The 25,195-nt window shown below is 38.6% G+C and overlaps 1 protein-coding gene across 1 annotated transcript in view; it reads left to right on the forward strand.

The window, feature by feature from the left end:
* Sptlc3 (serine palmitoyltransferase long chain base subunit 3) overlaps positions 1 to 25,195 on the forward strand; it is a 113,749-nt gene that overhangs the window by 12,395 nt on the left and 76,159 nt on the right. The window contains exons 2-4 of the mRNA XM_052724293.1: positions 8,639 to 8,824; positions 19,256 to 19,410; positions 20,032 to 20,180. Coding sequence (XP_052580253.1) covers positions 8,639 to 8,824; positions 19,256 to 19,410; positions 20,032 to 20,180 — 490 coding nt within the window. The remainder of the gene's footprint in view (positions 1 to 8,638; positions 8,825 to 19,255; positions 19,411 to 20,031; positions 20,181 to 25,195) is intronic.

The following is a 25,195-nucleotide window of genomic DNA, read 5'->3' on the forward strand; positions in this document are numbered from 1 at the left end:
ATATTTTGTTATATTCTATTGTAAATCTACTCATTTATCTATCCTTCTATTCATTCATAAATCCACATATATTGTGCATTTCAAAGAAGTTGTAGAGTCATTATACTTTGTCCTTAAACTATTCAGCATGTGTACCAAGAACTGGACTTCAATATTTGTCAATAGTTCTTTTTTATTCGAGGTAAAATTTACAATGAAATACATAAATATAAAGTATATCTTTCAGTGACTTTTGACCTACACTGTCTTCAGATTAGTTTTACTAGGTACATTTTTCTAAGGCCATTTGACTTTGGAGGTTTTTCAACTTCTTAACATAGAAGTATTTACTCTCTAACATGAGAACCAATATACAGATTAGCGACTGTATAGGTAAAGGTAGTCCAGGTAAAGGAAGGGTTCACCTGCTGGTTTTCAACAAGAGAAACTACCCTGTTGTTGAGCCATAATTCCAATGTGATCAAGAACTGTAGCTAGAGTTTTCCTGCCTTGCCCACAGTCAGGACAAATCTCTGTCACCCGCCAGTCCCACAGCCGCTCAGACCCAACCAAGTAAACATAGAGACTTATATTGCTTATAAAGTGTATGGCCGTGACAGGCTTCTTGCTAACTGTTCTTATATCTTAAATTAATCCATTTCCATAAATCTATACCTTGCTACGTGGCTCATGGCTTACTGGCGTCTTCACATGCTGCTTATCACAGCTGGCCGTGTCTCTCCCTGCCTTCCTGTTCCAATTCTCTTCTCTGTTAGTCCCGCCTATACTTCCTGCCTGGCCAGTGGCCAATCAGTGATTTATTTACTGACCAGTCAGCAACACATTTGACATACAGACCATCCCACAGTAAAGAGCTACTTTCATTTTTGCCTGTGGGATAATCCAGCTAGTGAGAGGCATTTTGAGGTTAGAAGTCTTCACAATTCCACTCATCTTTTCTCTTACCAAAAAGGAGGAACAGCAGCTTACCAGGCTGCCACTTCCATCAAGCTATCACCAGTGTGAGTCCTGGTTTCTTGATATCTAGTGCAAGGTCTTTCCTGGGAAGTAGGTTCCTTAAAAACAAACAAACAAACAGAAACAAAGACCTGGGACTATAATCATTCAGTGACTGTTAAAGCAATACCTATAATTTCAGATGTCTTTAACTTCAGTTTCACAACTGATATCATAAAACTATAAGGGGGACATAAAACTGTCAAAAGAGATCCAAAGATGGGGAAAAGAGTGAGCAAATTCATGAGATACTTCTGAGGAAGAGGAAGGGGACCACAAGGAAGGGAGCAGGTGGAACAGAGGAGGGGAGCAAAGGAGAGTAAACAAATGTGAAGTATATGTAAAAATGCTACAATAAAACTCATTACTTTGTATACTAATTTTAATTGATTATTATTATTATTACTATTATTATTATTGTTATTGTTGGTTTTTGTTTTTTCTTGAGACAGGGTTTCTCTGTGTAGCTTTGATGCCTGTCCTGGAACTCACTCTGTAGACCACGCTGGCCTTGAACTTGTAGAGATCCGCCTGGCTCTGCCTCCCGAGTGCTGGGATTAAAGGCGTGCGCCATCACGGCTTGGCTTGTATGCTAATTTTTAAAAACTACTAAAGATTGATATTGTAAAATTGTATCTGTCAGAAGTAAATACATTTCTTTTACTTTCTCAAAATAAAAACTACATGTAAAACCTTCCATTTCTGCCTTAGACCCTGGAGGAGTAGAGACTGGCAGGGCATCATTCTCTTGCTAAACTCTTCAGTTTAATGCTGAAAAGTAATTCCCAAAGACAGCTCAGGCACGACACAGGGAGGGTAGAAATCTGCCATTTTCCACAAAGTTAAATTGCTTTTAGCTTTGATATAATTATAGTACTTAAACAGCTGATCCAGTCAGTGAATAATGATAGAGATACAGTGATGAGCATGTAGATGCCTCCCCTGGCTCTCATCACAGCTTTTATACCCCAGGAGTCCTCAGGAGTTGGGAAAACTGGAGTACTCTTTGAAATATCATATTGATTCATGATTTCTGGGGGTAGTACTTTAGAAATACTAGAATGAATATTATGTCAGTAATAGGACTAGGAAGTTCTCTGGCCATTGCAGAATAAAGAACTTGGGGGCTCGAGATGAACTAAAAAGTCCACCAAGATGGTGAAAGCAGTAGTCTAGAGGTAAACGGATGCACATATCTCCTGAAGCTCTCAATTCTCTCTTGGGATCTTTTTCTCCACCCATTGCTACATGCCTTTATCTTCTTGGCTCATCATTCAAAACCTTGGTCAATTGTTCCCTGGTTGATGAAACATTCGCTCCTTCTTCTAGACAATGTTACATCATCTTTTTCTGTGTTTCCACAGTAACCTCAACATTTCTCTTATATCTGTGATTCATTCCACCTGGCTTCTGGCAGAGCATTAAGTAACAAATACCTATTGAGGCTTAGTTGAGTTTAAAATAAAAATAAAAGAATAATAACAAAACATGATAGAGATAATTGATGCTAGAATTTTGGTGCAGTATAAAAATTAAGTTTTTATATTGTTTTACATATTTAAATATCTTAGTAATTTAAACTCCAGGTTGCTGAGCACCTCTTCCTTTACTCCAACCATCCTACTGGGATCTACTGAATGAGAGACTTTGCTTAGATTTTATCAAGTGAAATATCCCCATATTTCAGAGTCTTCAAAAAGCTTCCAACAATAGTTACTAATTATACCAGGCATCTTAAAGCTCAAAATTAATGTTACCAGGAAAGTGGTATGTCCACAAGGCCTTATCAAATGTGACTGTTCACACAAGGAATCAGATAACATAATGTAAACAGAAGCAACTCTCTTATTTCTTATTTAGTTATATGTAACTTCTAGGTACTTTGTATTTTGAAAAAAAAATAGATTTCGGAAGAGATACGAAAACAGGACGGAAAGTTACTGGAACTCTTTTTCACTCAGGTTATCCTAGCCTGACAACACCATGACACCTCTGTAATCATTACAAAGTTAATATTTACAAACTATGTAAATGAACTAGAGAGTCTATTTGATTGAATCTATTTTCCCCATAATTTTTGTCTTCATTATATAATCCACTATTCTACATTACAATTTGTTTGGTTTTTACCTTAAATGGTATTTGTTAAATTTTCATTTTCTACCTGTTTATTTCTAGTATGTAGAGGGGGGGATGTGAGAGGAGTTTGGAAAGGGGAACTGGTAATCAGAATATATTGTATGAAAAAAATCTGTTTTCAATTAAAAAATTAATGTATAAAACAATTGAATTTCTGTGTACTAGTAATAAGCAGGTAGAGAATAAGTATTTAACAACTCTTTTATTTCTGAATGACTAGTTAGCCTGAGACACAAGGATGAATAAAGTATTTTAAATGTTTTTTATCAGTAAAATATATGACACAATGCTATTGTATAAATACATTCATTACTTAGCCATGTTGGGTTGTTTCCAGGACCAATCAAAGATAGCAAACTCTACTGATATTCAAGTCTCTTTACTGATATTATATAAAGTGCTATGTGATTTTATATAACCTATACATGCTCTCCAATTGCTTAATACCACTTTAGATTAATTATTATACCTAATAAATATAAAGGCTATGTAAATGCCTTTACGGTGTATTGTTTAAAGAACAGTGACAAAGAATAATGGTTGTTCATGCTTTAGAAGTTAAGGTACACTTTTAAAAATTATTTTTTATCTAAGGTTGGTTGGATATAGGATGGAAAAAAGATAAGGGAAGATGGAGAGGCAACTACTTATCTCCCCAAATTTCCAGACAACTTACGGGAATTCAAGTCTTAAGCAATGCCATTTAAGTTGCACTTAAGGCTCTGCCAAGTAAGGTAGAACTGTATACACTGATCATTCTTACACCATCCCACTGCTACAGTCTTCAGTGTTATGCCATTCATATGCCTTCAGCAATATCAGCTTCACACGTGACAGTATTTTAGAAGAGAAAAATAGCAGTCTTTGAATCAATCAGATATTCAGCTGTTTGATGTGGGGGATTCCGTTGAAGAAAGGGCTATTTGGAATGTATCTTCCATTGGGCGTGTTCGATGTTTAAAATGCTAGCAGTAATTTGTTCTTGGCAGTTGGAAGGGAGTGCTCATTACCAGTTTAAATCACTGAGATGAGTACATCTGTGTCCAGCATGACTGTTAGTTCTGCCCTTCTCACTAAGGGCTGGGTGCTAATTAATGGGATACTATCAGTTATAAGTAGTGGAAAACTCAAATATGGATAGATTTTAAATGATTTTTATCATTCTTACATATGGAGAAGTCTCAAATTGAGTGATCCTTGGCTTTGTAGATTCAGTGACTCAACAAACTGATCAAGAATTATAGGGCTTCCCATCCCTCAACCTCCCACCCTCTATGCATACCCAGCTCCTGACAGCCTCAGTCTGTGACATGCCAGTTCTAACAATGATTTCAAGGAAAGCCCGAAAATGTAGAGCATATGATAAATATGTTATGATTTGCTACCTGTTATAAATATGCTACCTGCCACGTGATTTTATAAATAATTTTCAACAAAACATTTGAGATACTAGTCTATAGCTTGATAATATTGGCTGTACCAAGGATAACATTGGCTTTCTTAATAAATTTAGCAGTTTCTTTTTTTTTAATATTTTAGAATTATTTAAGAAGAATTGATATACATTACCTGTTAAATGTTTGCTTGAATTTACCAGTGACATCATCCGGGTTGGTCATTTTAGAAGTCTTAAATCAGTAATTTGATGTTTTTATTTGCTATGGGTCTGTTTAGATTTTTCCTTATGAATCAGATTTTGTATCAAAGTCTTCCTTATAATGTATTCATTACATGAATGCTCTGTTGTGTTAACATATAGTTACACATGATACCACCTCAGAATAGTTCTCTTTGTACAGTCAGCAGTAATGTCTCCTGTTCCTTCCTGTAAGGAGCATTCCGCTGTAAGGAGGACAGTGAGTTTCACCTTATCTCTAGCTCTCTGGTATTCCATTGGCATTTTACCATCCCGAAGTGGATCTCGTGGCTAGCCTTCTTGCCCTGGTAGAGTGAGTTCGGCCTGAAGCTTTCCCTTGTGCCTCCTTGTCAAATCCATTCTCCTCCTAAGGCCTAACAGAGCAGCATAACAGAGTGTGCTGTGTTCCATGGGTTGCCTCATCTTGAAAGCAACTTTCCTTGAAAATGGTAGGAGAGGCTACAGAATTCAGTTGATTTTAGATCCCCCCTCCTCTGTGTGTGTGTGTGTGTGTGTGTGTGTGTGTGTGTGTGTGTGTGTGTGTGTGTGCGCGCGCGCGCGCGCGCGCACAGAGCACTGAGGATCAGCCACAGGGCCTTTTGTGTGCTAAGCACAAGGGAGCTATACCCCCTCCCTCTCACTCTCCTCCTGCCACATCCCCAGGCCCTAGATCCGAACAAGGGTGTGCTCATGAGATCTCCAAAGTGCTGAGTTATTCTGTTGTGGTGGCTGAGGTGTCTTATGTGCTCCTCACTCCATCTTCCTTAAGGGGCCTTGTTCTAGAAAATACCTTAACTCTCAAGTTTCTAATTAACCTTCATCTACTGGACATTTTCCTCAGCTCCTGAAGACACTCCACATTTCTTTACTTAAATGTAAGCACTTTCCAGCTGGGCAGTGGAGGCGCATACCTTTAATCCTAGCAGAGCCAGACGGATCTCTGTGAATTAGAGGCCAGCCTGGGCTACAGAGTGAGTTCCAGGAAAGGTGCAAAGCTACACAGAGAAACCCTGTCTCGGAAAATAAAAACAAACAAACAAACAAAAAAAGTAAGCACTTTCCTTTACTACTGCCCAACCCATCACCTTTACCTCCTATTCTTTACCTCCACTCTGCTGAACAGTAACAGCCTTGTCTCATGTGCTTTCAAGAGCTTTAGCTCTTCCTCCCTCTCCTATCACCCCCTCTCCATCTTTCTCTCTACCTCTCTCTCCCTCCCCTTCTCTCCACCTTCCTCCCTCTTCCTTCTCTCCCTCTGTCCCTCAATCTCTTCATCCATCCCTCATTAAATTGTAGCAGATAAAATCCCAGCAACAACTAGCTGATGAAAATGACTTGCTTGGTTATCTTTTGAGCAGCCTTATACACAATGGACCATTGCAACTTCAGTCCTTTATCTCACCCCCTTGGACCTCCCATGCCTTTCTCTTTTCTCACATTTGCCAGCTACTTAGGAGACCCTCCTCCCACTTCTTCCCACATTTTGTTTTTTCATCTTCCCCAAATATTTCTCTAAATCAGCATCTTCAATCTTATACTCTCATCTATCATCTCTCTTCAGGAGATAACATGACAGCTATTGTAACATCTAATGAGTGTTTATGCTATGACAGGTCATTTGCAGATATTATCTAATTTAAGTTTCAAAACAAACATTCTTAGTCTCATTTTTTATTTGAGACACTTGAAAACCAGAGAAATTAAGATACTTATACAAGGTCACACAATTAGTAAATAAAAGGACCCAGATTTGAACCCAGGCTGTCTTCTCCACCATTATTTTCCACTCCTCATCAATACTGGCCTATAGTTCGGCCTTCTTCAGGAAGCCACTTCTGATCATTCGGTAAAATATGATCCCCTTAGAGTCATCCTTATGACAATTACATTTTTCTCTACATAATGATGATTTGTACCTTCCACACCCATCTATTATTGTGTTATTGCTCTTTAAAAGAAACACTGTTTACTGAATTCGTATCTCCTTTTGTGTTAGCCTTATACATGAAAAATTGCTATCAACAGTGTTGCCGACATCAATGGAAAAGAAATCATCTATAGAGGAGTGTCCTCTGAGGATACCACAATATCCTGTTTATTTCCAAATTTGATCAGCGTACAGGTAGAAAGCAAACCCTAGGGCATCACCACATATCAAAGAGCATTCTGAAGAACATGGCTCAGAATACAGCAATAGTATATTCAGAGAAAAAAAAACTTATTAAGCAAGGCTTTATTCCTCATCTACTTGGATAGAGAAAAGATCTCATATTTGCAAACAATTGTTCAGCCCTAGATTTGGAAATCCTTCCTGAATGGAGAGACAGCTGAACAGTTAAGAACATTTGATGCTTTTGCAGAAGACTTGGTTTCAGTTCCCAGAACCCACATGGCAGCTCATAACCATCTGTTACTCCAGCTCCTGAAGGGTCAATGACCTCTTCTGGTTTCTATAGTCACCAGGCATGCGTGAGGTGTGCATACATTCATGCAAGCAAAAACACTCGAACATATAAAATAACTAAACAAATCTTTAAAAATAAAACCATCTTGACATCAGATGTCTTTGTTTTTGTTTTTCAAGACAGGGTTTCTCTGTGCAGCCTTGGCCATATTGGAACTTGCTCTGTAGACCAGGCTGGCCTTGAACTCACAAAGATCCACCTGCCTCTGCCTTCTGAGTGCTGGGATTAAAGGCATGCGCCACCGCCGCCCAAAAAATAAAACCATCTTGAAAGAAAAAATAAAAATTCTTTCTAAGAGGTTTGACTGACTTCAGTTTAATAAAGGAAAATTCCATCTGTTAAGAAAGTATTTGTATATTTCCAATGAAATAATATAATAATGAAACTATTGGTATCCTAACTATTTTATCCATTAATCCACTGAGCAAACATCAATAAAGCTAGTGTGAGCAAGTTAATGTTACAAGAATGGAACCAGTTGATGTTAAAAATCTCTCCATTGTGACATTTATTCCTAAAAGAGAAAAGTGTGTATGTGTGTTTGTTTGTTTGTCTCACAGACACATTTAAACTTAGTTTTATTTATAAACCATACCAAGTACAAAGATAAAATGGTAACATTTTTCTTTTCTAGCTGAAATAGCAGAAGATGATTTACCCAAAAGATTCTGCTGGCTCTTTCTTGAATTTGTTTGTTTCTGTGTTTTTTTACTTTTTATGGAAATATATAAATTATGTTTATACAAATTATGAATAGCAGTGTTCAGAATTAGTGTTTCATAGGAGATCCTGAGCACGGATTGCTACCTCACAAGAGCACAGAGTGCTGGTTGTTCGTGTCAAGTGCTTAGATGACTTGGATAAGGCAGTGAGCCTGAGTTCATGATGAGTTCATGATTAAGAAATAATTCATGGAGCTGCATTTTGGAATCTAAAAGCGTCCTGTTCCTCATTAACTTCACCAAATAGTTGGTCTGTTGAGAATCTTTTTTCTTTCTTTTTCTTCCTTTCTTTCTTTCTTTCTTTTTTTGTTTGTTTTGTTTTGTTTTGTTTTTCGAGACAGGGTTTCTCTGTGTAGCGTTGCATCTTTCCTGGAACTCACTCTGTAGTCCAAGCTGGACTCAAACTCACAGAGATCCACCTGCCTCTGCCTCCTAAGTGCTGGGATTAAAGGCATGTGCCACCACCGCCTGGGGATAATCTTTTCTTAAATCAATTATTTCATTATAGATTATAAAATAAATTTATGTTTCTGTTTAGCCTCGCCAATTATCAAATTCCAATATTTTTCAACTAATTTTAATACTTTTAAATGTGTTCTTTAAATTTTAGAAATCAAAAGTTGGCAAATATAAATATCATATGTTTATTGCTAATCTTGGATTTTCTTTTGTGTTTTCAGCAAAATAAGAAGCCACGTTTTTTTGATAAGCCCATCTTTGAGTCCTACCCGGAGCCACCACTTTATGTCTTGGTTTTTACTTACATGGGATATGGAATTGGAACCCTATTCGGCTATCTCAGAGACTTTATGAGAAACTGGGGAATAGAAAAATGCAACGCAGCCGTAGAGCGAGAAGAACAAAAAGTATGTATGTTTGCCTGCCTGGATCTGTGTCAGTGTCTACCCTTCTCAAAAACAGGGATTTGGGTACAGAATCCAGAAAGAATAACATGTTCAGGAACCATTCAGCATAAATTCCACTCTTCTCCACTCACTAAGGCCTCCCTCCTGTGCATTGTTGCCTTTATTTTCACATTTAATAGAGTACTATTAATTGCCAGGAACACGAATTAAGTTTTCTTGTTCACTATAATATTTAACTTATATAATACTTCCGTAACATATAAGATAAAAGATCATTTTAATGATGAACAAACTAATGTGAAAGACACCAGTGAAAGCAAGGGCACCTAGGAAGTACTTTTCTCTGGTCTTCTAGGTTTAGTATCATTTGCACTCTATTCCAAAATAAGAACATGTATCGGAGTGAAATGCGACATTTCTATTTCATCTGGGTTAGAATTTCTCAAAATTCGCGTTATCTACATATCTCACCAGATGATTCCCTGGTTTGAAAAGCAACCTTGGGCATTAAGGAATTTAAACAGCACCCCCTGGCCTCTACACACTATATTTGCCATTAACACTGACTGAAACACATAGTGATATATATATATATATATATATATATATGTGTGTGTGTGTATATGTGTGTGTGTGTGTGTGTGTGTGTATAACTATGTATAACTAGTTCTTTGAAAAGTTCATACACATTTTGATCATATTCACTCCCTCCACCAACTCCTTCCGTTTTCACCCCCTTCCCTACCCATCCAACTTTGTGTCCTTTTTTTCTTTTTTTAATCCATCAAGTACAATTTCTGATGCCCAAATATTCTTGGATGTATGGCCTTTCACTGGAGCATGGTCAGCTTACCAGAGGCTACAATCTTAAAGAAAACTGACTTTCCCTCTCCTAGAAGCTATCCACTATCAATAGTTCTTCAGCTACCAGTGGGACTTCACGCCATACCCTCTCTATGCTGGCATTTGGTCTGCCTTGACTTTGTAGAGATCTTGTGCATGCTGTGATATCATATGTGTAACTGCCCTTGCTGTGTGTGGAAGACACTGTTTTCTTGTAGTCATCCACTCTGGTTGTATTGTATTTCTCTATTTGTTTGCTTTTTTGTGTTGGCCCCTTCTTCCCCAATGACCCCTAAGCCTTGAGAGGAAAGAGTGCTATGTAGATGGTACATCTAAGGTTGAGCATTCTACAGCCTCTTATCCTCTGTGCCTTGGCTAGTTGAAGGTCTCTGTGTTAATCACCATGTACTGCAAAGAGAAGCTTCTCTGATGAAAGTTGAAAGAAGCATTATTCTTTGAGTATAATCTAAGAATAGGAGAATATGAGGACAGACATAGTCTCTACCTTCAAAGAACAAACCATGAAAGAAGATGCTGACAAGAAGCATCAAAGATATAAGTAGAGGGCACTACGAGAGGGCAGTAGGAGAGCTTGGAAAATTGCTCAACCTGAATGTGGTGCTGTGAATAGGCTCCCGGGATGAACAAAATTAAATTATTAATGTGGAAGAGAAAGTGGTAAGGCAAAGGGTTGGTAGAGATCTATGATGATCCAGTGTAGTGGGTAGGTGTTCCAGCTTTGACCTTGAAGCACTGCCTCAGTGAGGCAGCCAGTAGCTGCCATGCCTAACTATGACCTGACCCTGGGGCGTGGCTGAGATGGGAGCCCTTAAGACCCAAGATCTGTCCAGGCTGGCCTTCTTGGCTCTTTATGATCCTGAATGCTGGATGGCAGACCGAGTCAGAGTTCTCCAGAGAACCCTGCTGGACTGCACCTCACCTCTCCTGGATCCTGTAATCAACCTCTTTACTGGCTGTAAGTTACTCCAAAATAAACCTCCTTTTAACTGCATGGAGTTGCCTTGATAAATTCCTGCATTAGTCCAGGAATAAGAGCAAGTGTTGTCATATTCAAGGAATCAAGGGCTTTCAATGCTTGAGTATGAGGACAAGGACTATGTGAAAGGCAAGTGGGGCAGACTATAATTGTCTTATAATCCATGAATGTTTATTATGAGAAAGCATTGACAGTTTTCTGGCAGAAGAATGCAGATTTGTAGATTTAGAAAGATTATCCTCTCTACACTATGAAAAATAGGTTACAGAAAGATGACACTGATACAAAAAAAAAAAATCTTGGTGAGACAGTGGGGCTGGGACCAAGGTATTGACAACAGGGCAGTGATAAGAAATAAAGCCAAGAGAAGTTTAAGAAGTAGTATTACAGATGGTCAATGTGATTTGGAGAAACAGAGAGATAAAGACCATACCTAGGGTTTTGGTGTGGGCAACTGTGCAAATGTTATCATTCATTGAGATGGGAAATAGAGAAGATTGTCATAAGTGCAAAGCGATTGATTCCTCTTCAACAAGTCTAGCTTGTCAAGAACTGGCAGCTGAAAATCTAAAGAAGGAACTCAGGAGAAAACTCTCAGGGTGGATCTTGTGTCATCTCCCATGCTAGTCTTCAGCCTAACAGTGTGTAGCCAAGGCAAAGAAGTATACAGGATCTGCAGCGCCATTCCAGAAGAGCAGACAGAGGAAAGAAAGATGAAATGAACTTCAGAGAATTGGATAGATGTCAGAGATGGAATTCTAATTCAAGACCACCAGAGAAGAGACAATGAAGAAGGCTTACAGTTGTTAAGAAAACACTTCTTCCCAAACTGTGGAAGAGGTTGATCACATGAAAACAGAGCTGCTTATGAAGAGATGTAGACAGAAATCAAGTCTTGGTGGCTGACTGCATCTAGAAAAAAATAATAGAAGGGATACCAAATAATTTCAAGTTTCTCCCTTGGGCACAGACACTGATGGCAATGTCACAGTCATCACAGTGAAGCAGTCCTATATTAACAATGATTGTCAGCTGGGCAGTGGTGGCGCATGCCTTTAATCCCAGCACTTGGGAGGCAGAACCAGGCAGATCTCTGTGAGTTCAAGGCCAGCCTGGGCTACAGAGTGAGTTCCAGGACAGGCACCAAAGCTACACAGAGAAACCCTGTCTTGAAAATTTGTCTGTCTGGGAGCTCTGTGGATGGGAAAGCCCTGTTAAAATCATTCTGAACTGAAATAAGAGCACTGGGCCTTCAGGATTTTGCATTGATGGTGGCTGCTATCAGAGACTTTAGTGGAGGAAAATCCCCTTCTGACCCAGGAGATACTCAGAAAGCTATAAAGCCCAATTTGTTCAGCAATAAGAAGGTTAGATAATTCATTCAGTCTCAAGTGACGGGCTATGAGCATCACACAGGAACCTGTACTTCAACTTTTGTCCCCAGTGTTACAATAATTGCTTGACCACAGGCATGGCAGTAAGTAATTCAGTAATTTACATTTCTTTATAAAATAAATAGTTTTCAGTCTGCTCTCTATGAAGCAGATTGATGCACTATATTCTCCTTAGTAACTATGATTTTAATATTTGTTACTTGTCCCATTTAAGCTCCTTTAGAACCTTTTGGAGTAAAGGATTATAATTACTAATGACTATATTCTTTGGAAGTGACTTAGTCTTCCCAATCCTGTCTTCAGTCTGACCTTTGATTTTTTTAATGCCTTGATTCTGTCAATATCCTTGCCTTATGTTAACAGACTATCTAAACCATGTTTTGAAGACTCTTCATCAAAGTATGTAATGGCCTATTTTCTAGTGACCTATGGTTCCTTTAGTGAAAATGAGCATTTTTGTATTCTAAACACCATCACTTGTGGTACATAGCACATAGTCCCCTTAGAAGAAACCAGCTTATGGGCAAAATAGCCTCAGAAAAGGGAGCACATTCATTAATCGGTAATGGAGATGATCCAATGTTTTCCTCAAAAATCTGTAAATGGATGCCTTGATTTCTCCCTTTTCCTTTGTCATAACCTAGAATATAAGAACTCATTAACTCACTTTTCCTATATTTCTCCCACTTCTCCATTCAAATGGAAATACTTCTCTACATTTAACATTTGTTTGCTTTTACGCCATTTTGATTTCTTACACAAATGCCCTCAGATTGATTCCAAAACATAAAGGCTCTTTTATTTGTTTGAACCATAAGCTTAGACTTGAACACTTGGTCCTGAGTTGACAGCCTTGTTCTGGAGGTTTACCAGGTGTAGTCTTACGGAAGGAAGTACGTCATTGGGGGGAGGGCTTAAGAGCTCAGAGTCTCACCCTACTTGCAGTTTGATCTCTCTCCTCTGTTCTTGGTGGGTCAAGATGTGAGCTTGCAACTTCCTGGGCTTGTTGCAGTACCTGCCACTTGCTGCTGGGCCTCTTGCCATGATGGAAGTTTATCCCTCTGGAGCCGTAAGACAAAATAAAGTTTATCCCTCTGGACCCATAAGACAAATTAAACTCCCTCTTCCTTAAATTGCCTTGGTAATGATGCTTTATCACAGTAACAGAAAAGTAATTAAGTCAGCTTTGATAATCTCTTTTCTCTGTACTAACAGGGAAAAAAGAATACAAATTTCCAAACCACAGTCTATGATTACAATACAGGCTCAGGACTCTTGGTAAAATTATCAGTAAACTCAAAAAGGAAAAGGACACTAGCTTGGTATAAAATGCTGTAGTTGAAACACTGTCTCCACTGTATGTCTAAGTCATATTGATACCTGATCAAGTACATCCAAGGCACCCACTTGAAACAAGGAAAACTCAACAAGTGGCAACTGTATAAAATTTAAAATAAATATTCACATTTACACCAATTATAATTTGTCCTGTGTCATCTATATTAAGGATCCTGAAACAATATCAGGATGATCCCAAAGAAGCTTTCTCCTGAGCAATATAAAGGATAGGGTAATTGGAGTACTCAGGTAATATGACCAACAGGGGACTCAGGCACTGATCTCACTGTGTGGACCTATGAGTGTCTAGAGAGATTCTTGGGGTACCTCTAGGAATTGACTATATTAGTCTTCAGTTTTCAAGACAGGAATATTAAACCACTGCTTTGTAGCCCTGGTTATTCATTGAAATCAAGGAACTTTAATAGAAAACCAATGTCTGGATTTTACACAAGAACTCTCTGATTTAACTACTTTGAGGTAAAGCCTGGATAAAACAGTACAAAAAGCTCGCTGGGTAATTTTACTCTGCAATCAAAGTTGGGAGTGAATGCTTCATAAAAATACTTCTCTAGTTTGTGATGTATGCAGGAGAAGTCAACACCTGTTATTCCAGAAGCTCTTCCTTGGAAGTTCAGCCACCACCAGTTCTCAGGTGGTGGCAGCACTATCTCTCACTGTCCCTAGGTGCTCATCTCCTTTCACATGTCCAGCTAGGTACCATCAATTCCATGAAAGGTGGCTCATACATGCTTTACTGAGGTGTTATTTTTTGAAGTTCACCATCAATGACTAACAACTGATGATAGGGATGAGTCAAACCAGAGCGCACATCCTATTCATCTGCTCTGTCTAAAGCGTTTATCTTTACCAGCTTTCTCCGACCAGCACTGCCTCTAGCAACTGTACCCCATCCCATCCATCAAGGCCTCAATCACAGATCAGATTTTAAGTTCTCTCAATTCCCTGTATTCACTTTTTTCCTGCCTCTATTCAGTTTAAATTCCATGGACTCTGACACAAACTCTACTTGATATCTACCCTTGCCTAAGAGAGCTGATTTCCCTTGGCATTCATGGTAAATAAGTTCCAGGTGGTTGAGTGATATCTGCCAATCACATTAGTGTGTTTAGCCACTGCCTCTTGCAGGAAACCATTCCTTACATTTTCTTCCCTCTTCAAGCCTCCAGTACCTCTTGACTCTCTTGACACTCAACAATAATCTATTGCTTCCTATTTTATTGAGAAAACAAAAGAAAGTAAGAATCTACATTCTTATTTCTTTGTCCAGTACTCCCAGTACATCTTCCCCTCCAGGCCTCTGTCTTCTACAATTTTTCCCAGATCAGTAAATGGTGACTCTGAAAGTCCAGGGGCTCTGCAAAAAAAGCATCCACGTCATCCTTGATGCTACCCTTTTCTCTTGCACCCCAAGTCAAATCTGTCAGTGATTGTTTATTACCCTGTGTTCAAAATATGTTTCTCATCAGATGGCTGTTGGTTTTCTGTTTTGTTCTTGTTTTTACCACTCATGCTGCTACAGCTCTGTCCAAACTACTATTTTCTCTTACCAATGAACTTGATGCCCATCCTTTACCTTATGATCTCTTCTCAGCAGACAACCAATATGATTCTTTTAAACCCCAAGTCAAGTCACATCCCATCTTTGTCCAGTACTAGTGTCTGTCCAAGTCACTAACCAAAAAACAGACCTGAGGAGGCTCTGCAGAATGTGGTCCCCTCTTTTGTCTCTAATTCTTCTTCTCTACCATTCTCCCTTGGCTCATTCTGCTTCAAATACTAAGACCTCCTTGCTCTTCTTCAAACTCTTCTGCTCATTCCACCTATATCAGGGATTTTAATTTCCATTTTCTTCTTTCTGGAATTGTGGTGATATAGTATATACTCTAATAAAATTTGCCTGAAGATCAGAGAAAAGAACAAGCCACTAGATTAAACGTAGAGGCCAGGTAGTGGTGGCACATACTTTTAATCCTAGCACTCAGGAGGCAGAGATCGGTCTGGATCTCTATGAGTTCAAAGCCACCCTGGACTACATGAGATTGACTCAGTCTAGGAGAGAAACAGAGCCAGGCAGTGGTGGCACACATCTTTAATCCAAGCACTTGGGAACCACATACCTTTAATTCTAGTGCTTGAGACCTCATGCCTTTGCTTAGAAAGCACACACATCCTTAATTGCAGGAAGTGATGACTGGGCAGAGAAAGGTATATAAGGCATGAGGAGACAGGAACTAGAGACTTTTTCAGGCTGAGGAGTTGGTGAGGTAAGAGGTGGTAGCTGTTGTGGCTTGTTCCTTTGTCTCTCTGATCTTGTGGCAAATTTTATTAGGGTACACAGTATATCACCACATGGAATCATCTTCACTTCAGTATCTGTATAGCTCACTCCTGCTTCACCTGTAACTAAAAAAACGAATAGATAGCAAGATGGCTCAGCAGGTAAAGGTACTTGTCACCAAGTCTGAAAACCTCAGTTAGTTACCTGGGACACACAATGAGGGAACCAGATCCTTTAAATAGTTTACTAACACACACACACACACACACACACACACACACACACACACACACCCTATAAATTTTATAAATTTAATGTGTGTCTGTCTGTGTGGGACGGGTAACTTTAGACACAATAGAAATCACTAGCGAGTGAAAAAATCTAGTCTCCTCATAAGGCTTGGTTCCACATATCTTCTGCCTCAAAAGCAAATCCACTCTTCTAAGGTGAAGATTTTTCACACTTGCATTTATAATAGTATGTAGATAGGCTGGGGAAACAACTCCAAAAATACGGAAGTTCTAGAATATCTTAGAAAATTAGTTCATTAGTAAAATCAGATTTCAACTTTCTACAGAGAAGTCAGCATTTTGATTATTTTATTGTTCAGAATTATTTTGGTTATTCTGGATTTGTGTGTGTGTGTGTGTATTTCCAGATGAAATTTAAGATTTATGTGAAGAATTGCATTGGAATCTAGAAAGGAATTGTGTTCTTTACATGAATCACTTCGGTAGGATGGCCGTTTTTATAATAGTAATCCTAATTCACAAGTATGGGATGTCTTTCCCTCTTCTTATAGTTCTTACACTTCTTCAATGTCTTAAAGTTCTTTTTATTCTAGTCTTTTACTTCCTTAATTTGATTTATTCCAAGATTTCTTCTAGGTTAATATCAATGAGATTTTTTTTCTTGATTGCATTCTCAGTGTGTTTGAAAGCTACAGACTTTTTGTATTAATGCATATCCTGTTACTTTTCTGAATGTATTTAGCAGTTGTAGAAATTACCCAGTAGAGTCTTCAGGGTCTTTTATGTGTAGAATCATATCATCTGCAAATAAGTGTAGTTTTTCCTCTTTCTTTCCTATTACACCCATTTCATCTCCTTTTCTTTTGTGGTAAGAACATTTAAGCTCTTCTTTTTAATCAAACTTAAAACACACAGTGCATTATTATAAATATAACCACCATCCTGTCCACTTATTCTCTAGAACTTACACGTGCTGCAAAGCTCAAACTGTGAACTAGTTACAATTTCTAATTTGTGTAGTGATGTTTTCTGACATTCTGTCACTTTTCCTATTGAAGCTGTATCTTTGACACTTGGGAAATCTTCATTTTAAACTTATCATATAAGTATAAAGAAAATAAAAGAACTGGCATAATGAAGAAGGATCAATACTCTTTTATATATGTGGTTCTAGGTAGAATTCACTCTTTCCTACACCACATCCCCAAAGGACTGTGTCCTCATTGTCTTTATTACACTGAGCTCTTTATGTCAGCAATACAAAAAAAAAGCCAAATGACAAATCAAATCTATAGATAGATAACAATAAGTCCTATCGCAAACATTCTGTCTTTGAAATGCTAAATCTTCATTAGACTAAGTTGTAAAGCAAGGAACAGTCTGAAAAGTTACAAAATCAAAGAGGAAACAAACTATCTTTTCCTGTAAGAGCATGAAAAGATGTTATGGCTCATCACATAAACTCATAGATTTTTATAATAAGACCTATATCACAGCTATTAGAGAAATCGAGTGATTTGAAATTATCAAATGTAACCAGCAGAGTGGCAAATTTTCATGCAATAGGAAGTTCCTTCCATGCGTGTTTATGAGCATTCTTTCCTACACAAAATCATAATTTCCCCCTGAGGAATCCTGTCATTGTCATTTAGCACCAAAGTGTGAAATAACAGGAAGGGATGTGACTGGGGTACAGCCACTTGCCATCAAAAGTGGCACATTCTCTGCATTTTTCTCTAGAGTCAACTAACTCAAGGAGTGAGTAGGCAAATCAGTAGCACAGACAGATATTCCACAATGGCTTACCCAGGGTCCTTTCTCAGGAAACTAGCTCCATACAATAAAGAAGAGCAAGGAGGATGACCATGACAATGACAATGAGAAAGCTTATTCCCAGTTATTCAGCACCTTCCCATTGGCTGTAGGATAAAGGTCAGTCTCCTTAGACACCTGTATAAGTCTCCTTTGCTCTATGCCTAGGTGACACAATGGCTTTTTCCACACTGTAGGAAAAGTTAGAACGTAGGAAAAGAAAGGTACTCAGAGGCCACGTGAATCTTAACATTGGCCTTGACTTTGAATGAGGTGAATTCTGAACAAAGGACAACAGGATACACCAGATGGCTTATTCTCACTCATTCTCCTCAAATGCTCTCTATTTCTAGCAAACAAACCTACTCACATTGTGTAGCCTCCTTCCTTATTCTTGCCCATCACAACTTTATTCTGCCTTACCACCATTTACAAAGTTCTTTTTCCATAAAGTCTCCTCATTTCCTCCAATGAAGTTGTGAATCTCTCTCCTGCTCCAGTACTGTGAATGCCCAAAGCACTTGGCTCAGACCATAGTTCTGACTTTTGTATTTTCTGCCTAACACCAACTATTATGAGCCAAATGATAAAATCATAGATGCTCTGTTTTTAACTTCTGCTTATTGCATACCTTTACATTCATGGGTGACATTTTGTACAGAAACATAAGCTGTTACTTCTCCTATGAAAGGGGCCTGGTCCCTCCCAAGCCTTGTCAGCTCAGTTCTTGGCCCTCAGCATGTCACAGCTCTTTGCCAACAGGCACTTCGAATTCTTTCCTCAAATCACTATCAAGTTCCTCGTGATTAGTGAAGACTCCTACCACAGTTCACATCCACCTGTTTTTCTGAAAGCACCATGCAGGAGGGTATTTAGATTCAAAAACCAATACTAATATCTCAACTATTCTTTCCAACTGAACTGTTCAAGTATCAATACATCCCAACCCTGCAACTAGAATAACCCCTTTTAATGGACAGTAAAGAAACTCCTTGTCTGCCGTTTTCTCTTGAATTGAGCTAGCACCTTCGTTATCTGTTTTTACTTAGCACCACCAATGATTGAGTCTAGGACCTTCTCTATAAAGCCTACCACAGAGACGTCTCACTAGCCATTTGATTCTACTTCTTTTCTAGCAGAGACTCATTCAATTGTTGAGACCAGTTTTGAATATACTCTGTAACCTAGGCAGGCTTTGAATTTGCGGTCTTCCTAACTTGGTCTCCTAAAAATCTGAAATTACAGACATGTGCCACAGAGCCCACATTTATTTCCACTCGAATTAGGGGCGGGTTCTTTAAGCATGGAGGCCCCACAGTTGTGTGAGCTCCATCTGCTCCCCAATCCACCTGTCCTTGCCCAACAGAAGATCGCTTTATGAATTAACCAGGTTCTTTCACTTCTCTTAGATTTCAACTGCAAATAAGATCTTCTTTAAAAAGAAAAGAAAGAAAGAGCAAAGCTAACCTTCCGCCTCCACTTCTGTCATGACAGGATTTTGTGCCGCTTTATCAGGACTTTGAGAATTTTTATAAGAGGAACCTTTACATGAGAATCAGAGACAGTTGGAATCAGACCGTCTGCAGTGCCCCAGGGCCCTACTTGGACATAATGGAGAAAGTGTCTGATGACTATAACTGGACATTCAGGTGAAGCAGCCAGCTGCGGGGGCATGGGGCGGGGGGGGGTTGATGGGTAAACACTCAGGGAAATTCTAGCAAGGACACCAGTTACAGATCTGAAAAACCTAAGGTGTGGATGAGGCTCATCTTCACCTACTTATCCTTTTGCAATGGTATGGTGGAAGAAAAGTGATTAAGCTGCCAAGGAGCTTTTTTTTACATTATAATTAAGGTTAGCCCTGAGTCAGCAGGTACACAGCACAGAGATCCAACCAGAAAGAGCCTTTGTCAACTTCTTTGTCAAATTGTACCTTCCTGCTTTCTCAGTGGTGGACTCAGTGATGACTGGTGCCTTTTTTTTTTTTCCTGTAGAAGGTTTAGTAGCACTTTCGACCAGAACTTGGATGTCATAAAATCAATGAGGGAAAACCAGTGCCTGGTAATGCACTGGGCACCAGGTTCTTTCACTCATCTTGTGCCTCACTTCACTATTAGGTTATAGTCCTCTAATAAAAAAGAACACTATGCCAAGAACAGCACAAGTTAAAATGGAAAAGACAATGTGAGACTTGGCAAACTGAAACCTTTGAAGCAGTAGAATATCAAATGAGATAGCACTGTGTGTTCACTTGTTTATCTTCCTACAAGGTATACTGGAAGAGTTCTCAAAGATGTCATCAACATGGGCTCCTACAACTACCTTGGGCTTGCAAGCAAATATGACGAGTCCATGAAGACAGTAAAGGATGCTTTAGAAGAGTATGGTGTAGGTGTGGCCAGCACCAGACATGAGATGGGTAAATACATTGATTAATTTGGAATTCTGTCCTGTTGAGTCTCAGATTCTGTGGTGAGCCACAAGAATATATTATAGAGATACAGCTGTGTATTAAAGCTATACTTTGACCGGCCAAGGGTCTGTCAAAAGGCAAGCCATTTATTATGAATATTTGATGTTATTCAGCTTTTAATATTTCAGCTATCTTCTGTTATGAAATTTTTGCATGCCCAAATATTTCAAGACCATTTGGCAAATAATTCAACTCCTCAGACATGATGAATTTCTAGGTAGCTAAGTCCCCTACTGAGCCTAGGAGACAAGCTGGCAGGGGACACATAGCTTTGTTCCTTGTGCTAATGAAACTCAGACTATCCCCTTGCCTTGAGACCCAGTGGCTCTCCAGAGCAATTGACTGAGAACAAAAGAGGTTTTTACATATCAAGGTGGAAGGTAGGGTGGAGCAACATTTCTGAGGCAGCAGAGAAAGAGAAACAGGTGTTTTCTGTAGAGACAGACAAAATAGCATGACGGGAGAAGGGTTTCCTAGATGGTAAGACAGAACTCTTGTAGAGTTCATCTGAGCCAGGAGTAGAGAACAAGTGGAGATGGAGGGTGAAGAAACAGAGGACGAAGATGAGGCTGGAAGCATAAGAGCTTAATGGTTAGCAGGACTATGAGAGGACAGTAAATGAGGGAACAAAGAAGAACTGAGCATTAGGACGGAACTGAAGCTATACAGACAGGATTTCATCCTAGAGAAATATAGTAGATGGACAAGGAGCTTGGTGCATCTAGATTTATTCCTGCCCTGAATGCCTGACAGAGCTGAAGCTGAATTGATAAAATTTTATCTTAGAGGAATAAAGTTAACAGACATAAGAGTATAGTGTATGTAGATTTTTTTTCCCTCAGATATCCCATGCCAGACGTAGTGTCTCCCTGGACTCTGGACAATCCATATGATTCATGGTACTACATATCAAATCAGATTCATGTTGATATTGTATACTTCAAATGTGATAAAATTGATGAAGGGGGAGGAGGGGGAAGAGGAAGGGGAGGAGGAAGGGTGAAAAAGAAAAAAAGGAATATATGCATCTTTTTTAAAATGTCAGTCATCCTGTTTTTAATCACAAAGTTTTTTAAGTATGTCCTTAATTCTTCTGAACACATCAAAATGGATCTTTCACAACGAGACTTCTAAAATAACAACTATCATATCTCCTTCAGAACATCCTTTTTCTTTCCTTTCCCTCATTTTTTCCTACTGACATTCATCACTGATTAAAATAATCTTGCTGTTGTATGTGTATAAGCATGTTTCTACTACTCAAATGTAAATATCCTGAGCAGACGGATTGGCCTTCTGGAATGCTGTGTTGAGTGAATGAATGAATGAATGAATTACTGAATATGAAATATGAATATGAAAAGTGGAGCACATTATTTTCTTCTCTTTCAGGAAAGGAAACAACTTTTTTCTCACAGAAAGAGTAAAATTTATGGGAAAGAAATGACACTTCAGACAAAAGCATAGTGCATACTTGCTCTTGTGAAATGCTTTACAACTCTTCATCATGTTGGTTTTTATTAATGTAGCATCTCATTTATTCCTTAAGAGTTCCTGTGCTCTGGGCAACCTGTGTGGTATTATTCTCATATTCTAGAGAAGAAAACTCAGGATTGTGAGATCTAGGTGATATCCTCTGCAGAATTAATAGCCCACCCCACCTCTTTTTGTTTGTTTGTTTTTTTGTTTTTCGAGACAGTGTTTCTCTGTATAGCTTTGCACCTTTCCTGGAACTTACTCAGTAGCCCAGGCTGGCCTCGAACTCACAGAGATCTGTCTGCCTCCCAAGTGCTGGGATTAAAGGTGTGTGCCACTACCACCTGGCCTCAGTCAGCTTCTTTATTATCTATCTAGGTGGCAAATGCAGGGTTCACCAGCATGGCTCAGGCCTACCTAAGATCTTAGGCAATCTGATCAATGAGACTTACAATTAATGTGTAACAAATCTCAAGCCCCTCTCAGATAACTATTTGACAGATGGGCTTTAAAAAAAAAATACAGTTATCTAGAGGTGGTAGATGACTACACCATCAGAGTTTTCATAGACATTTTTAAGTGTAATTATTCAGATACGTGCAACAGATAACTCAAATTAAAGCAAATACCTTTTAAAATAATATATTTAAATTTTTATTACATTTTAAACTATTTTATTAATTCTCTGAGAATTTTATAAAATGTATTTTGATCACATTCATCTCCTCTCCTTAGCTCCTCCCAGTTATATGCCTACCCCCCTAGCTCCCCAGCTTCCTGTCTTCTTTTATCTGTACTTAACCATTGACAGCATCTGTGCTGTCTGTATACTCCTGGGGGTTGATCCATCCTTTGGAATGTGTCGCATACCAGGAGTCATACATATCCTTAAAGAAAACTGACTCTTCATTCGAAATATCATTGTTCTGAGAGTCACTCATCTAAAAAATTTTCAGGTAACTGGATTGGAAAATAGATTTCATAGTCTTAAGAAAAGGTTTAATGTTGCAAATTAAGTAACAACAGATTTGCCTCCTAAAAGGAAAAAACATATTTTGCATTTCTAGTGAGTTCAAACTGATTTGGACACTGCTGTCCTAGGGACCACACTCCAAGGACTACCAGAAACTAGATAGCATGGCTGACTTTCTCAAAGTATAGTGGTATTTTACTTTGTGTAGGATAAACACATATGCTTGGCAGATAATATCTGTCAATGGAAAAGGGCAAGTAGCTAAGAGACACCCAGAAAATCAATGAAGTGAGTTAGTTTTGATCATTGAACATATCCCGACACATGCTGCTCTCCATATCTTGAAACCAAGGAAAGGTTAAATTGGGAGAAGTCATGAAGCAGCATTTATTTCATTTCTCTTCATTTCCCACATCAGCTCTATAAAAATGTATGGCTTCTCATCTTTCTTCCCCTGCACACACAAAGGTGATGACTGGATGTACAGTGAAGCACATCATTTGCACATAACCCCCAAACCCTATGTGCCGTTGTAGTGTCACCCGATGGTGCTAACAGTCACAAGGACCTAATAGTGCTCTTAGTCACAAGTTCGCATCTAAGAAAATGCATGGAAGGCCACAAGGCAATACTTACGCCAACAAGAGCTCATCTCTACTTAGTGATTTGTCCACTCTTGAAAAGGAAATAAAGAAAGAAAATACACCTGCTTAGTTTAAACACATGCCCACTTGGGAATGTTCCTTCAACTATTACTGCAGCTTTGAGGGTGTAGCCATCAATGCTTTCATTTTTCAAGTCATCAAAAGGAACACATCTTGTTGACTTAGGACTCCACACTCACACACACAAAGGATGTACTAAGAATGTATTTTACATCTAAAGTTTGAGCTGTGATGCTAACATTACTAGCAATGCACAACTGTGCTGAAATCTCTCTCTGTCCAGTTTAAGAAGATTCCCCTTAATCACTAGTATGTAAATACTCTATCCTGCCCCTGTAACATGGCTTCTGGACTAGTCCTTGTACGTGAACTTTAGTTATTGAGTAATTCTATGTTTTTTGCCAAATAAATTGAAGCTAAATATAGGAAATGTATAGTTTCGTTATTTCAAGCTTCAGAAGAAAAAGCCAGCTTGGAATAGCAAGATGTCTCTATTAAAATATTTTAAATAAGTAAAACTTAAACTGTTCAAGTTTCTCTGGGAATGAGTAGTTTCTCAGGAATTTCTATCAAGTAGAGATCTTAGTTATTTTAAGTGATTTCGGTGGTAGAGTACTTTTCTAGCATGCATAAGATCTACTACCACAAAAGATTTTTTTAATGAACACACTTTATGCAAATCAATGCTGCAAGCATGCATAAACAATTGGTTTCATTATATAAGTTACAAAGATTCCCCACTCCAATTATTTTACTTATATAAAAAACCACTTGTTCATAAATGGTGCCAGTTCCTTTCAGACCAAATTATTGTAAATGCTGATTAATGAAATGTCATTGCACTACTCTCAAGCATCTTTACTTTTCTGTAAGGGTCCTTGTAAAGAGAAGGGCACTCTCACAGGAGTTGCTTGGGAGTAGAAAAGGAAAAATGTATCTTGGTTTCTGAAAGCCTTTTGGCAATTTCCTGAGACTTAACAGAGTTCTGACAAGGTAATTGCCCTTCCTCTGACAGCATTAGGAATTACACCCAAGCCAGATTTCAACAAGCACAGATATCTCCAAAAGTGTGGAAACTGGCCCTGTAGGTTCAACAGAACCAAGCAAGTATAATATGTCAATGTAATATGCCAACAATTTTACAACAGTATAGTACATGCCCCAAAAGGGATACCTGGGATGACTAACCTGAAGATTCTCAGACATTGATAATTTGCAGGTAAACATCTTCCTCCTCCCCACTCCAGAAGATAAAACACACAGTCCAGGCATAGTTATAATGACTTGTCACTTAATACTGCTAGAGTCCATATGTTGGGAAATCAAAACTAAGAACAATTCTCCTAGGTAATACTGAATACTACATTGTACTATGTCATATTTCTCACAGCTAAAACCAGAGGCCTACTCATTTCAGGGTCACTGAGTAACCCAGGGGCTCTCTAGTATGTACTTATGAAGTTAAGGGTAATGTTTCCAGATTTATCCTTCTGACAAAAAACAAGAATAAGAATTTGTGACACAGGAGAAGTATATGAAATTATAATTCTGGTATCCATAAATAAAGTTTCACCCACCACTGCCTCCAACTCCTTCTAGTACCCTCTACCCATCTCCTTCCCAGCTTTGTGTTTACTTGAGTCAGAATAGCCATCATCAGGAATACAAATGACAATATTGGCATGGATGTGGTGAAGGGGGAGCATTCACACACTCTTGTTGAAAGTGTAAACTAGTGCAGCTACTTTGGATATCAGTCTGGAGGTTTCTCAGAAGACTAGAAATCAAACTACCACACGACTGGGCTCATTACTCCCAGGCATATACCAAAGTACGTTATATCTTAC

Source organism: Peromyscus californicus, unplaced genomic scaffold (assembly GCF_007827085.1).
Source record: "Peromyscus californicus insignis strain IS unplaced genomic scaffold, ASM782708v3 Scaffold_7__1_contigs__length_154581171, whole genome shotgun sequence".
Classification (NCBI taxonomy): Eukaryota; Metazoa; Chordata; class Mammalia; order Rodentia; family Cricetidae; genus Peromyscus; species Peromyscus californicus.